Source organism: Anomaloglossus baeobatrachus, chromosome 10, assembly GCF_048569485.1.
Source record: "Anomaloglossus baeobatrachus isolate aAnoBae1 chromosome 10, aAnoBae1.hap1, whole genome shotgun sequence".
In the NCBI taxonomy this organism is placed as follows: Eukaryota; Metazoa; Chordata; class Amphibia; order Anura; family Aromobatidae; genus Anomaloglossus; species Anomaloglossus baeobatrachus.
In genome coordinates, this window is record NC_134362.1 from 76686120 (window position 1) to 76706675 (window position 20556).

Here is a 20556-nt window from a genome sequence, read left to right on the forward strand (position 1 = left end):
GTACTTGTAGTTCACCGCGAGGACGTCGCGATGTACCCGGGAACTACAAGAACCATGAGACCGGCGGTGGAACGGAAGGTAAGGTGAGCATAATACTGTATGTGCGTGCTTGTGTGTGTTTGTGTGGACTGCAAGAGCGGGTCAGAGCGAGGTGGATGTACGGAACCGGAAGTTTGTGCGGTGAGGATTTTGCTCGTCCAGCAAAGCTTTCTCGTAAAGCTGGTTACAAGCTTTGCTTGTTAACCGAAATTCTCGTTAAGTGGGTTTCTCGTTAAGTGAGGTTCCACTGTAATGCTATTTTTAAGGCCTTATTTACACGTCCGTATTAGAGTTGAGCGATGTTCGAGTCGAACTGTTCGCCAATTTCATGTTCGAGTGATTTTGGGGGGTGTTCGAGTCGTTCGACGAACTCTAACGATTTGCTTAAAGTTCGGCAGTTCGAGTTACGTTCGAGAACGGTTCGATAACCAAAAGCGTGGCTTTTCACAGTAAGGCTATTTTCTTCGGCGCTCTATTGGGAGACCCAGACGATTGGGTGTATAGCACTGCCTCCGGAGGCCACACAAAGCAATTACACTAAAAAGTGTAAGGCCCCTCCCCTTCTGGCTATACACCCCCAGTGGGATCACTGGCTCACCAGTTTTCTGCTTTGTGCGAAGGAGGTCAGACATCCACGCATAGCTCCACTGTTTGTAGTCAGCAGTAGCTGCTGGCTCTATCGGATGGAAGAAAAGAGGGCCCATATAGGGCCCCCAGCATGCTCCCTTCTCACCCGCGGTTGGTGCTTGTAAGGTTGAGGTACCTATTGCTGGTACGGAGGCTGGAGCCCACATGCTGTTTTCCTTCCACATCCCCTGGAGGGCTCTGTGGAAGTGGGATCTTGCCGGCCCCCAAGCCCTGGGGCCGGGCTCCATCCACAGACCCATAGAACCTGCTGGATTTGGAGCGGGAGTGCCGTTCAGGGACAAGGCCCTGCAACTTTCAGGTACTCTGTGTCCCCGGCAGGCACGGACACTCTCAGGGCTTGCTGAGCGTTGTAGTGCGCCGGGGACAGTGGCGCTGTACGCTGGGGGTTAGGTCACTGCAGCTTTGCTGAGTGACGTTGTGTATTGGGAACTACTGCGCCGACCGCTCCTGGAGCGGCGGCGCAGCTGCGACTTGTGGTGCGCCGGGGGCTTTGCGCCGACCGCGCTTTTACGGCGGCGGCGCTTCTAACTTTAGCCCCCGGCTTCTGCGGCCTAGCGCCGCTTCGTTCCCGCCCCCACCCTGTCAATCAGGGTAGGGGAGAGACGCTGCTCAATAGGCAGCGCCGAGGGCTGGAGCTTTATTTACATGCTCCAGCCCTCTCACTAGGCACAAGGGGAAGCAGACTTCCCGCTCTTCGTCGGTGTACGCCCAGGGCCCGCCCCCCCTCTCCACAAGGACGCCGGCAGCCATTACACATGCGATCTGGCTGGGGAGAGGCAGCAGGCTCTGGGAGACCCAGACTAGAGGGATTTCTGGCGACCACACACCGCTCCTAAGCGGGCGGTAAGCTGCACAGTAGTGCTGGCCCCACTAGTGCCTCAGTGATATATAGTGTACTTTTGTTTGGGTACCATATATATATATATATATATATATATATATATATATATATATATATATATATATATATATATATATAGTTGCACTGTAGGTCGCTTCTTGGCTGGACACCCTGTACTGCTCTGAGGAGGCAGCAACATGTCATCCGCAAAACGCAAGGCTGCCAAGGCACGGGCTGTGTGCACTGTTTGTACTGCATGTGGGGCTGATCTACCGGCAGGCTCCAATGATTCACATTGTGTGCAATGTTCAGTCCCAGTGGCACTTCGTCAGCCAGAGCCTATTGTGGTGGTAGCCCAGGCAGAGACGCCTGTGAACCCTGCCCCGGTGACGGGGACAGACTTTGCAGTGTTTGCTGATAAAATGTCTGAGGCTATGACAAAAATCCTGGAGACCTTGCAGGCCAGGCCAGTTCCTCAGACCATGGACACTGCTGTGGCTATGCTCTCTGGTCCCCCTCAGTTGGAACTAATCCGTACTTCAAGGGGGTCTCAAGCATCACAAGCTGAAGTCTCTGACTCAGATGACAGTCCCAGGCAGCCTAAGCGAGCTCGCTGGGAAAGACCCTCCACGTCATCACACTGCTCAGGGTCTCAGCGAGAAGAGTCTCTCTGTGATGAGACTGAGGACGGTGATCAGGATTCTAATCCTGAGGCCCCTCTCAATCTGGATGCCCCTGATGGTGACGCCATGGTTAATGACCTTATATCGGCAATTAATAGACTGTTGGATATTTCTCCCCCAGCTCCTTCAGCAGAGGAGGCAGCTGCACAGCAGGAGAAGTTCCATTTCCTGTATCCCAAGCGTAAATTAAGTGCTTTTTTGGACCACTCTGACTTCAGAGAATCAATCCAGAAGCACGACGCTCATCCAGACAAGCGTTTCTCTAAACGTTCTAAGGATACCCGTTATCCTTTTCCCTCTGAAGTAGCCAAACGCTGGACCCAGTGCCCAAAGGTGGATCCCCCAATTTCCAAGCTTGCGGCTAGATCCATAGTCGCAGTAGAGGATGGCGCTTCACTTAAAGATGCCAACGACAGACAGATGGACCTTTGGTTGAAATCTGTCTATGAAGCTATCGGCGCGTCGTTTGCTCCAGCATTCGCGGCCGTGTGGGCACTCCAAGCTATTTCAGCTGGTTTAGCACAGGTGGATGCTATCATACATCCAGCAGTGCCACAGGTGGCGTCCCTAACTTCGCAAATGTCTGCGTTTGCGACCTATGCTATCAATGCTGTCCTAGAATCTACGAGCCGTACCTCTATGGCGGCCGCCAATTCTGTGGTTTTGCGCAGAGCCTTATGGTTAAAGGACTGGAAAGCAGATGCTGGTTCCAAAAAATGCTTAACCAGCTTGCCACTATCTAGAGACAGACTGTTTGGTGAGCCATTGGCTGAAATCATAAAACAGTCCAAGGGTAAGGACTCTTCCTTGCCACAGCCCAGAGCAAGTAAACCTCAACAGAAAAAGTGGCAGTCGAGGTTTCGGTCCTTTCGAGGCTCGGGCAAGCCCCAATTCTCCTCGTCCAAAGGTACTCAGAAAGGACAAGGGAGCTCAGATTCCTGGCGGGCTCACTCACGCCCCAGGAAAGCAAATGGAGGAACCGCTTCCAAGGCGGCTACCTCATGACTTTCGGCCTCCTCCCTCCGCATCCTCGGTCGGTGGCAGGCTCTCCCGCTTTTGCGACATTTGGCTGTCTCAGGTCAAAGACCGGTGGGTAACAGACATTTTGTCTCGCGGGTACAGAATCGAGTTCAGTTCTCGGCCTCCACTTCGGTTCTTCAGAACCTCCCCACACCCCAACCGAGCAGATGCCCTGCTGCAGGCGGTGGACTCTCTAAGAGCAGAAGGAGTCGTGATCCCTGTCCCCCCTCTAGAACGGGGGCGAGGTTTTTACTCCAATCTCTTTGTGGTTCCAAAAAAGGACGGCTCCTTCCGTCCTGTTCTGGACCTAAAACTGCTCAACAAGCATGTGAACGCCAGGCGGTTCCGGATGGAATCCCTCCGCTCAGTCATTGCCTCAATGTCCCAAGGAGATTTCCTAGCATCAATAGACATCAAAGATGCTTATCTCCACGTGCCGATTGCTACGGAACACCAACGCTTTCTGCGCTTCGTGATAGGAGACGAACATCTTCAGTTCGTGGCTCTGCCATTTGGTCTGGCGACAGCCCCCCGGGTGTTCACCAAGATCATGGCAGCAGTGGTAGCAGTCTTGCACTCTCACGGACACTCTGTGATCCCTTACTTGGACGATCTACTGGTCAAGGCACCCTCTCAGGAGGCATGCCAACTCAGCCTGAATTTTGCACTGGAGACTCTCCAGGCGTTCGGGTGGATCATCAACTTCCCAAAGTCAAATCTGTCACCGACCCAATCACTAACGTATCTTGGCATGGAGTTTCATACTCTCTCAGCGATAGTGAAGCTTCCGCTGAGCAAGCAGCGGTCACTACAGACAGGGGTGCAGGCTCTCCTTCAAAGTCAGTCGCACTCCTTAAGACGCCTCATGCACTTCCTCGGGAAGATGGTGGCGGCAATAGAGGCGGTTCCGTTTGCGCAGTTTCATCTGCGTCCACTTCAATGGGACATTCTCCGCCAATGGGACGGGAAGTCGACATCCCTGGACAGGAAAGTCTCCCTTTCCCAGACGGCCAAGGACTCTCTGCAGTGGTGGCTCCTGTCCACCTCATTATCACAGGGAAGATCCTTCCTACCACCGTCCTGGGCGGTGGTCACGACAGACGCGAGTCTGTCAGGGTGGGGAGCAGTGTTTCTCCACCACAGGGCTCAGGGTACGTGGACTCAGCAGGAGTCCACCCTTCAGATCAATGTTCTGGAAATCAGAGCAGTGTTTCTTGCCCTACTAGCCTTCCAGCAGTGGCTGGAAGGGAAGCAGATCCGAATTCAATCGGACAACTCCACAGCGGTGGCATACATCAATCACCAAGGAGGGACTCGCAGTCGGCAAGCCTTCCAGGAAGTCCGGCGCATTATGATGAGGGTGGAAGCCACAGCCTCCACCATATCCGCAGTTAACATCCCCGGCGTAGAAAACTGGGAAGCAGACTTCCTCAGTCGCCAGGGCATGGACGCAGGGGAATGGTCCCTTCACCCGGACGTATTTCAGGAAATCTGTCGCCGATGGGGAAGGCCGGACGTCGACCTAATGGCGTCCCGGCACAACAACAAGGTCCCAACATTCATGGCACGGTCTCGCGATCAAAGAGCTCTAGCAGCAGACGCCCTAGTGCAAGATTGGTCGCAGTTCCGGCTCCCTTATGTGTTTCCACCTCTGGCACTCTTGCCCAGAGTGCTACGCAAGATCAGATCCGACTGCAGCCGCGTCATACTCGTCGCTCCAGACTGGCCGAGGAGGGCGTGGTATCCGGATCTGTGGCATCTCACGGTCGGCCAACCGTGGGCACTACCAGACCGACCAGACTTACTGTCCCAAGAGCCGTTTTTCCATCGGAATTCTGCGGCCCTCAACCTGACTGCGTGGCCATTGAGTCCTGGATCCTAGCGTCTTCAGGCTTATCCCAAGGGGTCGTTGCCACCATGAGACAGGCTAGGAAACCCACGTCTGCTAAGATCTACCACAGAACGTGGAGGATATTCTTATCCTGGTGCTCTGCTCAGAGAGTGTCTCCCTGGCCATTTGCATTACCTACTGTCACAAACCACCGGGGGGGTCACTCAGAAATCCCCCGCGCTGGCTACCAGTACGTCACAATCGGGGGGTAACAAGTGGGGGTCACCCCTCCTTTATACCTCCCGACCGACAGACAGAGCACGTGACGCGCTCTCTAGCGCCCCTCTTATAGTCAGGCCAATTATGGAATTGCCCGACAATAAGCAAGGAGGCCGCTATACTACTTATGCCGATTATTGAAGGGTCCCCAGTGAGAGTAGGGTATATATTCCCCCGACCTCCGCGGGCGGAATATATAAAACCTCCCCGGATCTCACTGGCCTCCCCACAATAATCCTTGGCACAACTCGCTGCCACCAACCGCTTCACGGTAACTATTAGCCGAACACACAGACGTGGGATTCAAGATCGAGATAACAGAACAGCCCAAGATTAATTATATAATTTAATCAGCCTAAAGCACACTAGAAACTACAATATATACAATAGGGAATCTACAGAATATACATATGTCAGAGTACAGTTACAATCAAAGCATGGGTTACAAACAGGCATACACAGTTCCAGCAGTTACCTTGTGCGTCTGGCCACAGGGGGGCGCTGTAGACCAGGTTTCCAGGAACTCCCACAGATGTTTCTCACACGTGACCCCCAGCGAAAGAACACTGGAAAATGGCCGAAGTAGGGTTATCAACCTGGGCAAATCCAGGTCCCCTCCTACCTTCGTGACCTCAGAGGGAGCACTGCTCCACCCCTGGCTGGAGTTATGGACAACCCACAACATGGAATATGGGCCATAACTTTGCCTGGGAGCGTCGTAGGCGGACGCCGACGCTCTCATTGTGACAGCTATGAATTTAGCTACAGAACGAGAGGTTTCATGACTTGTCTACTAGTTCCCCATTGGCTGATATCACGCCTGGGGTATTTCCCAAGCTCCCGCTCCCATAAAAAGGGTGTGCCAGCATCGTCCGCATGCGGAGACACCATTTTTATGGTTGCCATATTTATCGGAAATATGGCTTGCGAGATATGAACCATTTTTTACTGGAGTCGTTCTGTCTGGATACTTCCAAGCTTGCTAATTAGATAGCAGCTCCTACCACAGGGTCACGGCAGGGAGTCATCCTGTGTCCATTGTTCCCACATCACCTAATTTCCATATCATAGGAGATGGCCATGGGATGTGACACCTTCACAGATGCTGGACATTGAGGACAAGAAGGGAGGGGGGCACTGCCAGGGAGTGATGAGCGATTATGACTGGAAGTCATAATTCATCTTCATATCCCGGGATTTGCCTCACACCTCCCCCCTTTTGAGGGCGCTAGGGGGCAGCACACTCCGGTGTTCCCCCGTGCGCCCGTCCGCGACCTCTCCTTGTCGGGACAGCCCGTCTGCGTTACCGTGGTCACGGCCCCTTTTGTGGCGAATGGTGAAGTTGTATTGCTGGAGCGCAAGGCTCCATCGCAACAATCGCCCATTCGTCCCAGAGACGGTGTGCAACCAGCTGAGGGGATTGTGGTCCGTCTCCACGATGAAGTGGCGCCCGTATAGATAGGGTTGCAGACGCTGCAGGGCCCACACTATGGCCAGGCACTCCTTCTCCATCGTGGAATAGGCCACTTCCCTTGGTAACAGCTTCCTGCTCAGGTACAAGACTGGGTGCTCTTGGCTCGCAGAGTCCACCTGGCTGAGCACCGCACCGAGGCCGAAGTCACTGGCGTCGGTCTGTACTACAAACGGCCGCGTGAAGTCGGCTGCCTGTAGCACGGGCGGGCTGGACAGGGCGTCCTTTAGGGCCTGGAAGGCTGTCTCGCAGTCCATTGTCCAATCGACTGCAGAGGGCAGCTTCTTCTTGGTGAGGTCAGTCAAGGGCTTTGCCAGGCTACTATAGCGTGGAACAAACCTCCTATAGTACCCGGCGGTCCCTAAGAAGGACATCACCTGCTTCTTGGTCCTGGGGGTGGGCCAGGATGCGATGGCCTCCACTTTCTCAGGCTCGGGCTTCAGTGTTCTCCCGCCTACCCGGTGACCGAGGTACTGGACCTCGCTCATGGCCAGCTGACACTTTCCCGGCTTGATGGTCAAACCTGCCCGGTGGATCCGCCTGAGCACCTGTGCTAGATGCTCTAGGTGGTCCTCCCAGGTGGGACTGAAGACGGCAATGTCATCCAGGTACGCGGCCGCGTACCCTTCAAGTCCCTTGAGCAGGGTGTTGACCATCCGCTGGAAAGTGGCAGGGGCATTCCTCATCCCGAATGGCATCACCGTGGACTCGTATAGTCCAAATGGGGTAATAAAGGCAGAGCGTTCCCTGGCCTTGCGAGTCAGGGGGATCTGCCAATATCCCCGGCTCAGGTCCATGATGGTCAGGTACTGAGCCCCGGCCAACTGATCGAGCAGGTCATCGATGCGTGGCATTGGGTACGCATCGGCGACCGTGACAGCATTGAGCCCCCTGTAGTCCACGCAGAACCGAGTGGTTCGGTCCTTCTTAGGGACGAGGACTACAGGCGAGGCCCAAGCGCTGTTGGATGCCTGGATCACCCCCAGCTTCAGCATCTCGTCAATCTCCTGGCGCATGTGTTGCTGCACCTCCAGGGAGACCCGATATGCTGAACGCCGGATCGGGGGATGATCCCCAGTGTCCACGTGATGGACAGCCAAGTCAGTCCTTCCGGGCTGGTTGGTAAACAACCCCCGGAAGGGGAGGAGGGTGGCCCACAGCTGGGACCGTTGGTCCTCCAAGAGCTGGTGGCCAACCTCCACATCCTCAATGGATCCGCCGGCCCTAACCTGGGCTAGCATATCCAAGAGGGTTTCCGCTTCTCCCTCCTCGGGCAGGTTGCACACGGGGAGCGCACACGCCTCCCGCTCATGATGTGCCTTCATCATGTTCACATGGAAGGGCTTCCGCCTTCCACGGGCAGGGTCCAGGGTGACCAGGTACGTCACAGGGTTGAGCTGCTGGTACACGAGGTATGGGCCTTCCCAGGCTGCCTGAAGCTTGTCCTGTGGTACGGGGACCAGTACCCACACCTTTTGACCCACTTGGTAGGTCCTCTCACAAGCGTTCTGGTCGTACCAACGCTTCTGATCGGCCTGGGCTTGAGCCATATTGTCGTGTACCAGTTGCGTCAAGGCCTGCATTTTGTCCCGGAAGCGCATGACATACTCGATAACCGACACTCCAGGGGTGGCCAAATCCCCTTCCCAAGCCTCTTTCACCAGAGCCAGGGGGCCCCGCACACGTCGCCCGTACAGGAGCTCAAACGGTGAGAATCCTGTTGAGGCCTGTGGAACCTCCCGGTAAGCAAATAACAGGTGTGGGAGATACCGCTCCCAGTCACGCCCATGGGAGTCGACCAACATCTTAAGCATCTGCTTTAAGGTGCCATTGAACCGCTCGCACAGGCCATTAGTCTGTGGATGGTACGGGCTGGCCACCAGATGTCGCACCTGGACTTGCTTACAGAGGGCCTCCATCAGCTGGGACATGAATTGGGTCCCCCGGTCAGTGAGCATTTCCTGGGGAAAACCCACTCGGGAGAAAATCTCCAGCAATGCGGTGGCCACCTTGTCAGCCCGAATGGACGACAAGGCCACTGCTTCTGGGTACCGGGTGGCATAGTCCACTACCGTCAGTATGAAGCGTTTCCCGGAGCTGCTGGGGATGGCCAGCGGGCCGACCAGATCCACAGCCACCCTCCTGAAAGGCTCATCGATGATGGGCAGAGATACCAGTGGGGCTTTGGGGCGTGGCCCCGCCTTCCCCACTCTCTGACAGGTTTCACACGAACGGCAGTAGGCAGCCACATCGGCCCCCATTTTTGGCCAGTAGAAATGCTGGTTTAACCTGGCCTTGGTCTTAGCGATCCCTAGGTGTCCGGCCATCGGAATCTCATGTGCGATCCGCAACAACTCCGTCCGGAACGGATAGGGTACCACCAACTGTCGGTCCCTGGGCCACGCCTCCGGTGAACCCTGCTGGACCGTGGCCCGGTACAGCCGTCCTTGGTCCCAGACCACTCGCTCCGGGTCCAAGTCCGAGGGAGGCTGTGCCGCCTGCTCCTTTAGAGCTTTCAGGCTGTCGTCAGCTTCTAACGCTGCCTGAAACCCCTGACTAGATGTGGCCAGAATCGACGAGACTGTCACATCTTCAGTCAGTACCCCGGGACCTGTGTCCTGGCCTCCACCTGACTCGGCTGCCACTTGGTCAGAAGGGGAAGAGCTATCGGACCTCCGGGAGGCCCCTTGGCTTCCAGCACTCCCACTGCGGGTGACAGCGGCCACAGCCGCTGCGACCGTGGGTCGTGCCTGCTCCTCCTCCGTTCCTGACCAAGTCGCCGGTTCAGGCAGACCTACCTGGCTTCCTGACACCCCGGTTGTGGGGGAACCATGCACCGAGATCTTACCTGGGAGCACTTCCGCTCCTGGACCGGCCCCAATCTCACCTGCCTGTTCCCCTCCTGCAGCAACAGAACCCCGCTGTGAAATCTCTGGGGACCCCACATTTGCTGTGGTAGCCCCCACCCCACACACTGGTCCTCCCCCTGCAGCACCCTGCTCTCTGCTTATCCCTGCAGAGGGCAGCAGATCCCAGCTCACAGGCTGATTACTTGTAGAGGCATTGTCACACCTTTCTCTGACCCCCTCCCCTGTCACAGCTGCAGCTGTGTGTGTGTCTATGGTGTCTGTGCAAGCAGAAATATCAGAGTTCACTCCCTCCTCCCTTACATCATTCATAGATAACACATTAACATTCTCCGGAGGCACGTCAGTACTGGCTGAAGGTTCAGCCCTTGGGGGGGGCCCAAACTGGGAGGTTATCTGCCCCAAATCTGTCCCAAGTAGCACGTTTGCGGGGATCCGATCAGTTACCCCCACCTCCCTCACCCCTCGCCCTGCGCCCCAGTCCACATAAATGTCAGCAACAGGCAGCGCCGGGTCAGTGCCTCCAATCCCGGAGACAGCGAGGGTTTTTCCAGGGATCAAGTCTTGGGGGGACACCATCTCAGGCCGCACCAGAGTCACCTCCGAGGCGCTGTCTCGCAGTCCTATGGTCACAGACCGGCCGACGGTGACAGGTTGGAAGCTGTCCAGGGACCTACCACCACCCCCACCCACACAATACACCTTGGGCGGCCCTTGGGACGGGGACGGAGCCGGGGCCTTGGGACGCTGAGGGCACATGGCCTTGAAGTGTCCAGGTAGGTTGCACTGGTGGCACCGTCTTGGCTCTGCCACGGGCCTGGAGAGGGGAGTTGAGGGGGACACCCCCTGCAGTCTAGGGGCAGGTGGGGCAGTCGCAGAGTTCATCTTACCCCCTCTCCAGGTGCTGCTGGTGGCTGCTCTCCTGGCCTCAGGAGCCCGATTGTTGGTGTAGTCATCGGCCAGGGCAGCTGTAGCCGTGGACCCCTTTGGCTTCTGGTCTCGGATGAACTGGCGGAGATCCTCAGGGCAGTTCCACAAGAGTTGCTCCGTGATGACCAAGTCCAGGATCTCTGGTCCGGTGGAAAGCTGCAGGCCTTGGGTCCAGTGGTCGGCAGCTCGGGCAAGTGCCCGCCGGTGGTCAGCCCAGGAGTCCTTTGGTCCCTTCTGCAGGGTCCGGAACTTCTTGCGGTAGGACTCTGGAGTGAGGTTGTACTGTTGGATCAGGGCCCGCTTGATGGTGTCGTAGCCCTGATCTGCCTCAGCAGGCAAGTCCCCAAGGATTTCCAGGGCCTTACCCCTTAAACGGGGGGTCAGGTATTTGGCCCACTGATCCTTGTCCAGATGGTGCTGCAAGCAAGTCCGTTCAAAAGCAGTCAGGAAAGAGTCCAAGTCTCCATCCTTCTCCAGCACTGGGAAGTCCTCAACACGGACCTTTGGAAGTTTGGTGTCTTGAAGGTCACGTGTGGCTGATGAGGGCCGGAGCTGAGCTAGCTGCAGCTGGTGGTCACGGTCTGCCTGTTGCCGTCGCTCTTCACGTGCTGCTTGCCGCTCCGCAGCCTCACGCGCTGCTTGCCGCTCCGCAGCCTCAGCGTCACGCGCCGCCTGCCGCTCTGCCCTGCGCTCTGCCAGGAGTTCCTTGTAGCCCTCCTGGTCTCCAGCCTGGAGAAGGGCCATAGCCATTTGAAGAAGGCTATCCGAGCCTCCCAGGCTCGGTGGAATGGCACGTGGTGATCTGCGGCCCGCTGCGGAGCCTGGTGATTCACTGTCCATTGCAGAGCGGAGGGCTGGCATCTGGCTCGTTGAGGACCCTTGGGTGAGCTGCTCCTCATCTTGTCCAGCAGTGCCAGGTTGTGCAATGTCCTCTGCAGAGCTGTTTTCTGGCGTCGAGCTCCTGGAGGACTCGTGGGCAACCTCCTCATTACTGTCCACAGCACCGTCCTCCCTCTCTTCGGCTCCTGCTTTAGCATTGGCCAGTTGCCTAGCTCTGCTCCTGGTGCCATCAGCCATTCTTGCAGACTTTTGGTCACTGACACAGAACTGACACCTGATGCCTCCACACACCTTACAGTATCTGCACTCTGACACTCTAGTGTTGAGCTAGTCTGAAGACCCCAGCAGCCACAGCTGCTGCAGGCAGTCTTTAGTGTCTGGGAGTATGGGTCTCACACTCACACACACTATTATCTCGATCCCACCGCTATGCCACCAATATGTCACAAACCACCGGGGGGGTCACTCAGAAATCCCCCGCGCTGGCTACCAGTACGTCACAATCGGGGGGTAACAAGTGGGGGTCACCCCTCCTTTATACCTCCCGACCGACAGACAGAGCACGTGACGCGCTCTCTAGCGCCCCTCTTATAGTCAGGCCAATTATGGAATTGCCCGACAATAAGCAAGGAGGCCGCTATACTACTTATGCCGATTATTGAAGGGTCCCCAGTGAGAGTAGGGTATATATTCCCCCGACCTCCGCGGGCGGAATATATAAAACCTCCCCGGATCTCACTTGCCTCCCCACAATAATCCTTGGCACAACTCGCTGCCACCAACCGCTTCACGGTAACTATTAGCCGAACACACAGACGTGGGATTCAAGATCGAGATAACAGAACAGCCCAAGATTAATTATATAATTTAATCAGCCTAAAGCACACTAGAAACTACAATATATACAATAGGGAATCTACAGAATATACATATGTCAGAGTACAGTTACAATCAAAGCATGGGTTACAAACAGGCATACACAGTTCCAGCAGTTACCTTGTGCGTCTGGCCACAGGGGGGCGCTGTAGACCAGGTTTCCAGGAACTCCCACAGATGTTTCTCACACGTGACCCCCAGCGAAAGAACACTGGAAAATGGCCGAAGTAGGGTTATCAACCTGGGCAAATCCAGGTCCCCTCCTACCTTCGTGACCTCAGAGGGAGCACTGCTCCACCCCTGGCTGGAGTTATGGACAACCCACAACATGGAATATGGGCCATAACTTTGCCTGGGAGCGTCGTAGGCGGACGCCGACGCTCTCATTGTGACAGCTATGAATTTAGCTACAGAACGAGAGGTTTCATGACTTGTCTACTAGTTCCCCATTGGCTGATATCACGCCTGGGGTATTTCCCAAGCTCCCGCTCCCATAAAAAGGGTGTGCCAGCATCGTCCGCATGCGGAGACACCATTTTTATGGTTGCCATATTTATCGGAAATATGGCTTGCGAGATATGAACCATTTTTTACTGGAGTCGTTCTGTCTGGATACTTCCAAGCTTGCTAATTAGATAGCAGCTCCTACCACAGGGTCACGGCAGGGAGTCATCCTGTGTCCATTGTTCCCACATCACCTAATTTCCATATCATAGGAGATGGCCATGGGATGTGACACCTTCACAGATGCTGGACATTGAGGACAAGAAGGGAGGGGGGCACTGCCAGGGAGTGATGAGCGATTATGACTGGAAGTCATAATTCATCTTCATATCCCGGGATTTGCCTCACACCTACCCTTCTTTCTTTCCTCCAATCTGGGTTAGAAAAAGGTTTGTCGCTCGGCTCCCTTAAAGGGCAAGTCTCGGCGCTATCTGTCTTTTTTCAGAAGCGTCTAGCACGACTTTCTAAGGTGCGCACGTTCCTACAGGGGGTTTGCCATATAGTTCCCCCGTACAAGCGGCCGTTAGATCCATGGGATCTGAACAGGGTACTAGTTGCCCTCCAGAAGCCGCCCTTCGAGCCTCTGAAGGAGGTTTCACTTTCTAGACTTTCACAGAAAGTGGCTTTTCTGGTAGCGATCACATCTCTTCGGAGAGTGTCTGAGCTAGCAGCGCTGTCATCCAAGGCTCCCTTCCTGGTCTTCCACCAGGACAAGGTAGTGCTGCGCCCCATTCAGGAGTTTCTCCCGAAGGTGGTATCCTCTTTTCATCTTAATCAGGATATCTTTTTGCCTTCGTTTTGTCCTCATGCAGTTCATCGGTATGAGAAGGATTTACATTTGTTAGATCTGGTGAGAGCACTCAGAATCTACATTTCCCGCACAGCGCCCCTGCGCCGTTCGGATGCACTCTTTGTCCTTGTCGCTGGTAAGCGCAAAGGGTCGCAGGCTTCTAAGGCCACCCTGGCTCGATGGATCAAAGAACCAATTCTTGAAGCCTACCGTTCTGCGGGGCTTCAGGTTCCATGAGGGCTGAAGGCCCATTCTACCAGAGCCGTGGGTGCGTCCTGGGCATTGCGACACCAGGCTACGGCTCAACAGGTGTGCCAGGCAGCTACCTGGTCGAGTCTGCACACTTTCACCAAACATTATCAGGTGCATACCTATGCTTCGGCGGACGCCAGCCTAGGTAGAAGAGTCCTGCAGGCGGCAGTTGCCTCCCCGTAGGGGAGGGCTGTCTTGCAGCTCTATCATGAGGTATTTCTTTACCCACCCAGGGACAGCTTTTGGACGTCCCAATCGTCTGGGTCTCCCAATAGAGCGCCGAAGAAGAAGGGAATTTTGTTACTTACCGTAAATTCCTTTTCTTCTAGCTCTTATTGGGAGACCCAGCACCCGCCCTGTTGTCCTTCGGGATTTTTGGTTTGTTTGCGGGTACACATGTTGTTCATGTTGAACGGTTTTCAGTTCTCCGATGTTACTCGGAGTGAATTTGTTTAAACCAGTTATTGGCTTTCCTCCTTCTTGCTTTTGCACTAAAACTGGTGAGCCAGTGATCCCACTGGGGGTGTATAGCCAGAAGGGGAGGGGCCTTACACTTTTTAGTGTAATTGCTTTGTGTGGCCTCCGGAGGCAGTGCTATACACCCAATCGTCTGGGTCTCCCAATAAGAGCTAGAAGAAAAGGAATTTACGGTAAGTAACAAAATTCCCTTCATTCATGAAATAATTAAAAAAAAAAAAAAGGGATTCCCTATATTTTTGGTTCCCAGCCGGGTACAAATGGGCAGCTGGGGGTTGGGGGCAGCCCGTAGCGGCCTGCTGTACCTGGCTAGCATACAAAAACATGGCCAAGCCCACGTAATTTTATTGGAGGGGGGGGGCAGAAAACTGCTGCATTCAGTCCTGGATGGAGTATGCTGAGCCTTGTAGTTCTGCAGCTGCTGTCTGTCTGTATGGAGGAGAGCAGACAGCAGCTGCAGAACTAGAAGGCTCAGCATACTCCATCCAGGACTGTATGCAGGAGTTTTTTGCCCCCCAGAAAAATGACGTGGGCTTCGCCATATTTTTGTATGCTAGCCAGGTACAGCAGGCAAGTATGGCTGCCCCCAACCCCCAGCTGCCTATTTGTACCCGGCTGGGAACTAAAAAAAAAATAGGGAAGCCTTTTTTTTTAATTATTGCATGAATTTCATGAAATAATTAAAAAACAAAATCGACATGGGCTTCGCCCCATTTTTGTGTCCGGCCAGGTACAACTAGCAGCTGGGGATTGGAATCCGCAGCACAGGTTGGCCCGAGCTTTCTGGGCCCCACTGCTGCGAATTGCAGTCCGCAGCCGCCCCAGAAAATGGCGCTTTCATAGAAGCGCCATAATCTGGCGCTGTATCCAACTCGTCCAGCAGCCCTGAAGCCGGGTGGCTCGCTGGGTAATGATGGGTTAATACTAGCTTTGTTAACTAGCTAGTATTAAGCCAGAGATTCTTAATGTCAGGCAAGTTTGACCCGGCCATTAAGAATCTCCAATAAAGGGTTAAAGACACCACACAGAGAAAAAATACTTTAAAGGGAACCAAACATCAGGTTTTTCGTCTATAAGGTGCAGCCAGTGCAGTACTGGCACTATCATGCACAGTGTGTACATACCATCAGGGGGCAGCTCGGGTGTTTAGGCAGCGAAATCCAACTTTACAAAGTTTGAAAATTCGTGCACTTTTTGATTGACGCGTGCACCTCTTTCCTAATGTCCGGGCGTGTTATGCACTTGTATCCCTGCGCTTCCCCCCCCCCCCCTCCCCGCTGCCTGTTCCTCCCTCTCTCTGGTTGTATTTAAATTTCGGAGTTGGTGCCTGCGCATAGCGCTTATCTCCGGCGCCATGTTTCTGAAGCCCGCAGTACCGTGCAGCTGTGTCCATGAGAGGGTGGCGCATGCACCCTCGCTTCTTCAGATCCAGTTATGACCGCGGGAGCGCGCGCGGTTACAACAGGACTGGAGATCGGCTGACAGGAGGACGCAATTACCTGCAGCTACCAGCACAGCAGTCGCCTAGGGTGTGTGTGTGTGTGTGTGTGTACGCACGCGCGCGCTGAATCCAGGCCTGGCATTACTGGAGTTTTCTCCGGTAGCCAGTCTGACGCTGCACTGAAGTGTGTAGTTTTTTTTTTTTTTTTTTCTTTCTCAGATGATATTGGATCCGGATTGGACGGCGCAGGACCCTTGACCCAGGATTACTGCGGAGGAGGGGGGGGGGGTTGTTCTTTATTTCAATAAAGATGGAGTCACTAATTGTGTTGTGTTTTATTTCTAATAAAAAATCCTGCATACAGTCCTAGATGGAGGATGCTTTGCCTTGTAGTTCTGCAGCTGCTGTCTGCTCTCCTGCATACACTATTGGATGGAGTATGCTGAGCCTTGTAGTTCTGCTCCCCCTGCCTCTCCCTCCAGCATACAGTCCTGGATGGAGTATGCTGAGCCTTGTAGTTCTGCAGCTGTCTGCTCTCCTGCATACACTAGTGGAGAATGAAGAACATATTGACGGAAATGACATCAGACCTTTTTTTCTTTTTTAACAATCTTTAATGGCATTGTTCACTGTTAAAAAAAACGCATAAAAACGCAGTGAGCAAAAACGCAGCAAAAAAAACCGCACCAAAATGCGATAAAAACGCATGCGTTTTTGATGCGTTTTTGTCTGATCACTCATGCTTTTCTCCCTATCAGAGCAGCGCCGCTCAGATCAGGAGAATTGCTCATCTCCTGTAACCTACAGTACTCGGCTGCTGGTTATAGGACCTGCGTCACGTGAGCTACAGGAGTAATCACAAGACCCAGTGCTAACACGACAACCATCGGATGCACGTAATCCCATCACGTGACGTCCTGTGGAGGCTGATGATTATGCGAATAAAGCGATCGCCATTAAAATGGCGCTGTGAGATTTTTACAGTGCTATTTAAGGGGTTGACAGATACAGGTGGATAGCGAATCCACTCGCGCACAAATCAGCTGACATTTGCGCTGATCACTGCTGGCTATCTGCGTCTGCCAGTGTGGATTACCAAAATGAGTGCAGGGACGGAAAATATTTAAACAGATTTGTTAAGGAGTTGATAAATGCATTAACAAAAACTCGGCCAAAATCTTGATCTTTCATATTTTTGTTGGTCAGAAGCTGTTTCTGTGACCACAGGTAAAGGATGCAGCGTGCGGTCATAGCCATTGAGTTATTTGTCTGCAAAGCTGCTAAAGTTCTTGTATATTTTCTCAATATTTCAATACCTTTTGTTTAAATTAAAAAACAAACATTTTAAAATAATTGTTTTGTTTTTTTGGGAATAGGTTCTGTTGCCCCCATGTAGTAGTTTTCAGACACTTAGTATTATGGTGTGCTTTATAATATATGTAGGACTATGAGGTGCATTAGATTATACGGACGACTATATAGGGCACATTACTATATGAAGGACTGTATGCTGGAGGGAGAGGCAGGGGGAGCAGAACTACAAGGCTCAGCATACTCCATCCACTAGTGGATGCAGGAGAGCAGACAGCAGCTGCCAAACTAAAAGGCTCAGCATCCTCCATCTAGGACTGGATGCAGGATTTTTTGCCCCCCCCCATCAAAAAAATGACATGGGCGTCACCATACTTTTGTATGCTAGCCAGGTACAGCAGGCAGGTACGGTTGCCCCCAACCCCCAGCTGCCTATTTGTACCCAGCTGGGAACTAAAAAATATAGGGAAGCCGTTTTTTTTTTTTTTTTGTTTTTTTTCTATTTCATGAATTTCATGAAATAATTAAAAAAAAAAAAAAAATATGACATGGGCTTCGCCCAATTTTTGAGTCCAGCCAGGTACAACTAGGTAGCTGGGGATTAGAATCCGCAGTGCAGAGTGCCCAAGCTTTCTGGGCACCCCCGCTGCGAATTGCAGTCCGCAGCCACCCCAGAAAATGGCGCTTTCATAGAAGCGCCATCTTCTGGCGCTGTATCCAACTCTTCCAGCTGTCCTGATGCCGGGTGGCTCACTGGGTAATAATGGTGTTAGGGCTAGGTGTGTATTATCAGCTAGCCCTAAGCCCGAAATTCATGGTGTCACGCCAATATTGGACATGGCCACCATGAATTTCTAGTAAAGATAAAAAAAAAAAACCACAAATATTTTTATTAGAAATAAAACACAACACAATTAGTGACTCCATCTTTATTGAAATAAATAACCCCCCTCCGCAGTAATCCTGGGTCAAGGGTCCTGCGCCGTCCAATCCGGATCCAATATCATCTGAGAAAAAAAAACACTACACACTTCAGTGCAGCGTCTGACACTGGCTACCGGAGGAAACTCCAGTAATGCCAGGCCTGGATTCGGGACACACACACACACACACACACACACACACACACACACACACACACACACACACACACACACACTGTGCACACAGCGTACACACGCACCACACACAGCTGTGAGTGCTTTCCTGCGGTGACCTGGCATTCAGAAGGTGAGCCCAGGTCAACGCAGGGGCGCACACACAGCATTGTGAACTCTCCTCACCTGATCCCCGGTGTCCTAGACGTCTGCTGTGCTGGCAGCTGCAGGTAATCGCGTCCTCCTCTCAGCTGATCTCCAGTCCTGTTGTAACTGCGCACGCTCCCGCGGTCACAACGGAATCTGAAGAAGCGAGGGCGCATGCGCCGCCCTCTCGTGCACACGGCTGCACGGTACTGTGGGCTTCAGAAACATGGCGCCGGAGATGAGCGCTATGTGCAGGCGCCAACTCCGACATGTTACTGAAGAGGGAAATTTTAAATACAACCAGAGAGAGGGAGGAACAGGCAGCGGGGGGGAGCGAGGATACAAGTGCATAACACGCCCGGACATTAGGAAACAGGTGCACACATCAATCAAAAAGTGCACGAATTTTCAAACTTTGTAAAGTTGGATTTCGCTGCCTAAAAACACCCGAGCTGCCCCCTGATGGTATGTACAGCCTGTGCCTGATAGTGCCAGTACTGCACTGGCTGCACCTTTTTATAGACGAAAAACCTGATGTTTGGTTCCCTTTAATAGAAATAAATACAGACACACTTAGACTCAATGTTTATTACTCCCTCTCACCCCTCCACGATGCAATAGCAACCTGACAGGTGGGTTATTATAGCAACGGTTATCTCCGATCACGTGATTCCCGACGCCGCATCTCGCCGGTACACGAGCACCGCGTACCGGAGAGATGCACTGACTGGACCTAGCATGACGTCTAGCCATGTGACCAGTCTGTAGCCAATGAGATAATACACGCGTGACTGGTCACATGGCTATTTGACGTCACTGAAGGTCCTATCATCAGTGCTGGTTACCGGGAGGACACAGCGATTATCGGAAGAAAAAGTGGTGGGAGACAGAGTGCAGGACGCGTCGCAGGGACCTGTAAGTATAATGGCAATGTTTATTAACTGTATGTGTACATGAATGTGTTTTTTATGTGTTTTGTGTTTGCCTCCCATTTGTTTTCAATGGGGTTCGAATTGGTTCATCGAACGTTCAACGAACTTGTCCTCCGTTCGACAAACCGAACTCTAACGCTAGGGGGGTGGCTCATCTCTAGTCAGTATTTGTTGGCCAAAACCCGAGTGAAACTTAGAAGAAAACTGTAATTGACATTTTGCCTGCTGTTTTGTGTTTTGGAGACATTCCTGGTTTTGGCATACAAATATGGATTAAAAATACTGGTGTATATGAGGCCTTAGGAACATCTATTGTCTTAAAGTTATAAAAACTCTTGTTGAGGTAAATACAGCAGGTCAGACATAAAAACGATCTGATGGTGAAAATCATAGTGATCAAAAGTATAAGTAATCCACAATTCCACATTTCTTTTTCTTAGGTCTTATATTATACTACACAGAACGTTCCTAGGGGCACAAAAATAAGTATGTAATTTCTTATTAAATTAGGCAAACATAGCCTTGTTTGAAGCCTGCTGCAAAGAAAGGATACAACAGTTTGATGATGGAGGATCCGATGAGGAAGATATCTGGGAGGAGAAGAACCTCGCCTTCACACAAGACACACAAAGAAGATCCAGGTATTTCAAATGTAACTTAATGCTTATGGGAAAGGACACACAAGTCCTGATTTGAGCTTCTGAATGTCTCCTAGTGTTTATCAGACTAAGGTTCTGTTCACATGTAGTTGTGTGATGACACTCTTCCATGGGCCGGCAGAGCTCGCATCACATGTACTACGGGCAGCAATTGAAGTTGAGAAAACATGCAATTATAGAAACGTCATAACGTCTTTAAAATACGGTTATCGATTTCAGACTTTTTTTTTTTTTTTTTTTTTGCGAATTTATCTTAAAGTGAATTTCACTCTCCAAACTATTTGAATACTGGAAGAATATAGTCTGGTCGAATGAGCCCAAATAGAAATGTTTGGATGGCATAATATACACCATATTTGGAGGCCAAAAGGCAAATCACTCCAAAAGCACCATACCAACAGTGAAATTTGGTGGTGGCAACATCATTGTGTGGAGTTGTTTTTCAGCATACAGCATTCTTAACTTCATACAATTGAGAGAGGAATGAATGGACAAATATACAGACACATTCTTGATAAAAATAAGCTATCAACATCTCAGCAAGATAATGACCCCAAACACACGGCCAAGGAAACTCAATACGTTTCAGATAAAGAAAATATAAATCTGCTAGAATGTCCA

General features: G+C 52.4%; 1 protein-coding gene across 7 annotated transcripts in view; it reads left to right on the forward strand.

The window, feature by feature from the left end:
• The window catches only part of PPP6R3 (protein phosphatase 6 regulatory subunit 3), a 243426-nt gene that overhangs the window by 157662 nt on the left and 65208 nt on the right, over window positions 1–20556 (forward strand). For all 7 annotated transcript variants that reach the window (XM_075325295.1, XM_075325289.1, XM_075325292.1 and 4 more), the window contains one exon: window positions 19787–19917. In XM_075325295.1, coding sequence (XP_075181410.1) covers window positions 19787–19917 — 131 coding nt within the window. The remainder of the gene's footprint in view (window positions 1–19786; window positions 19918–20556) is intronic.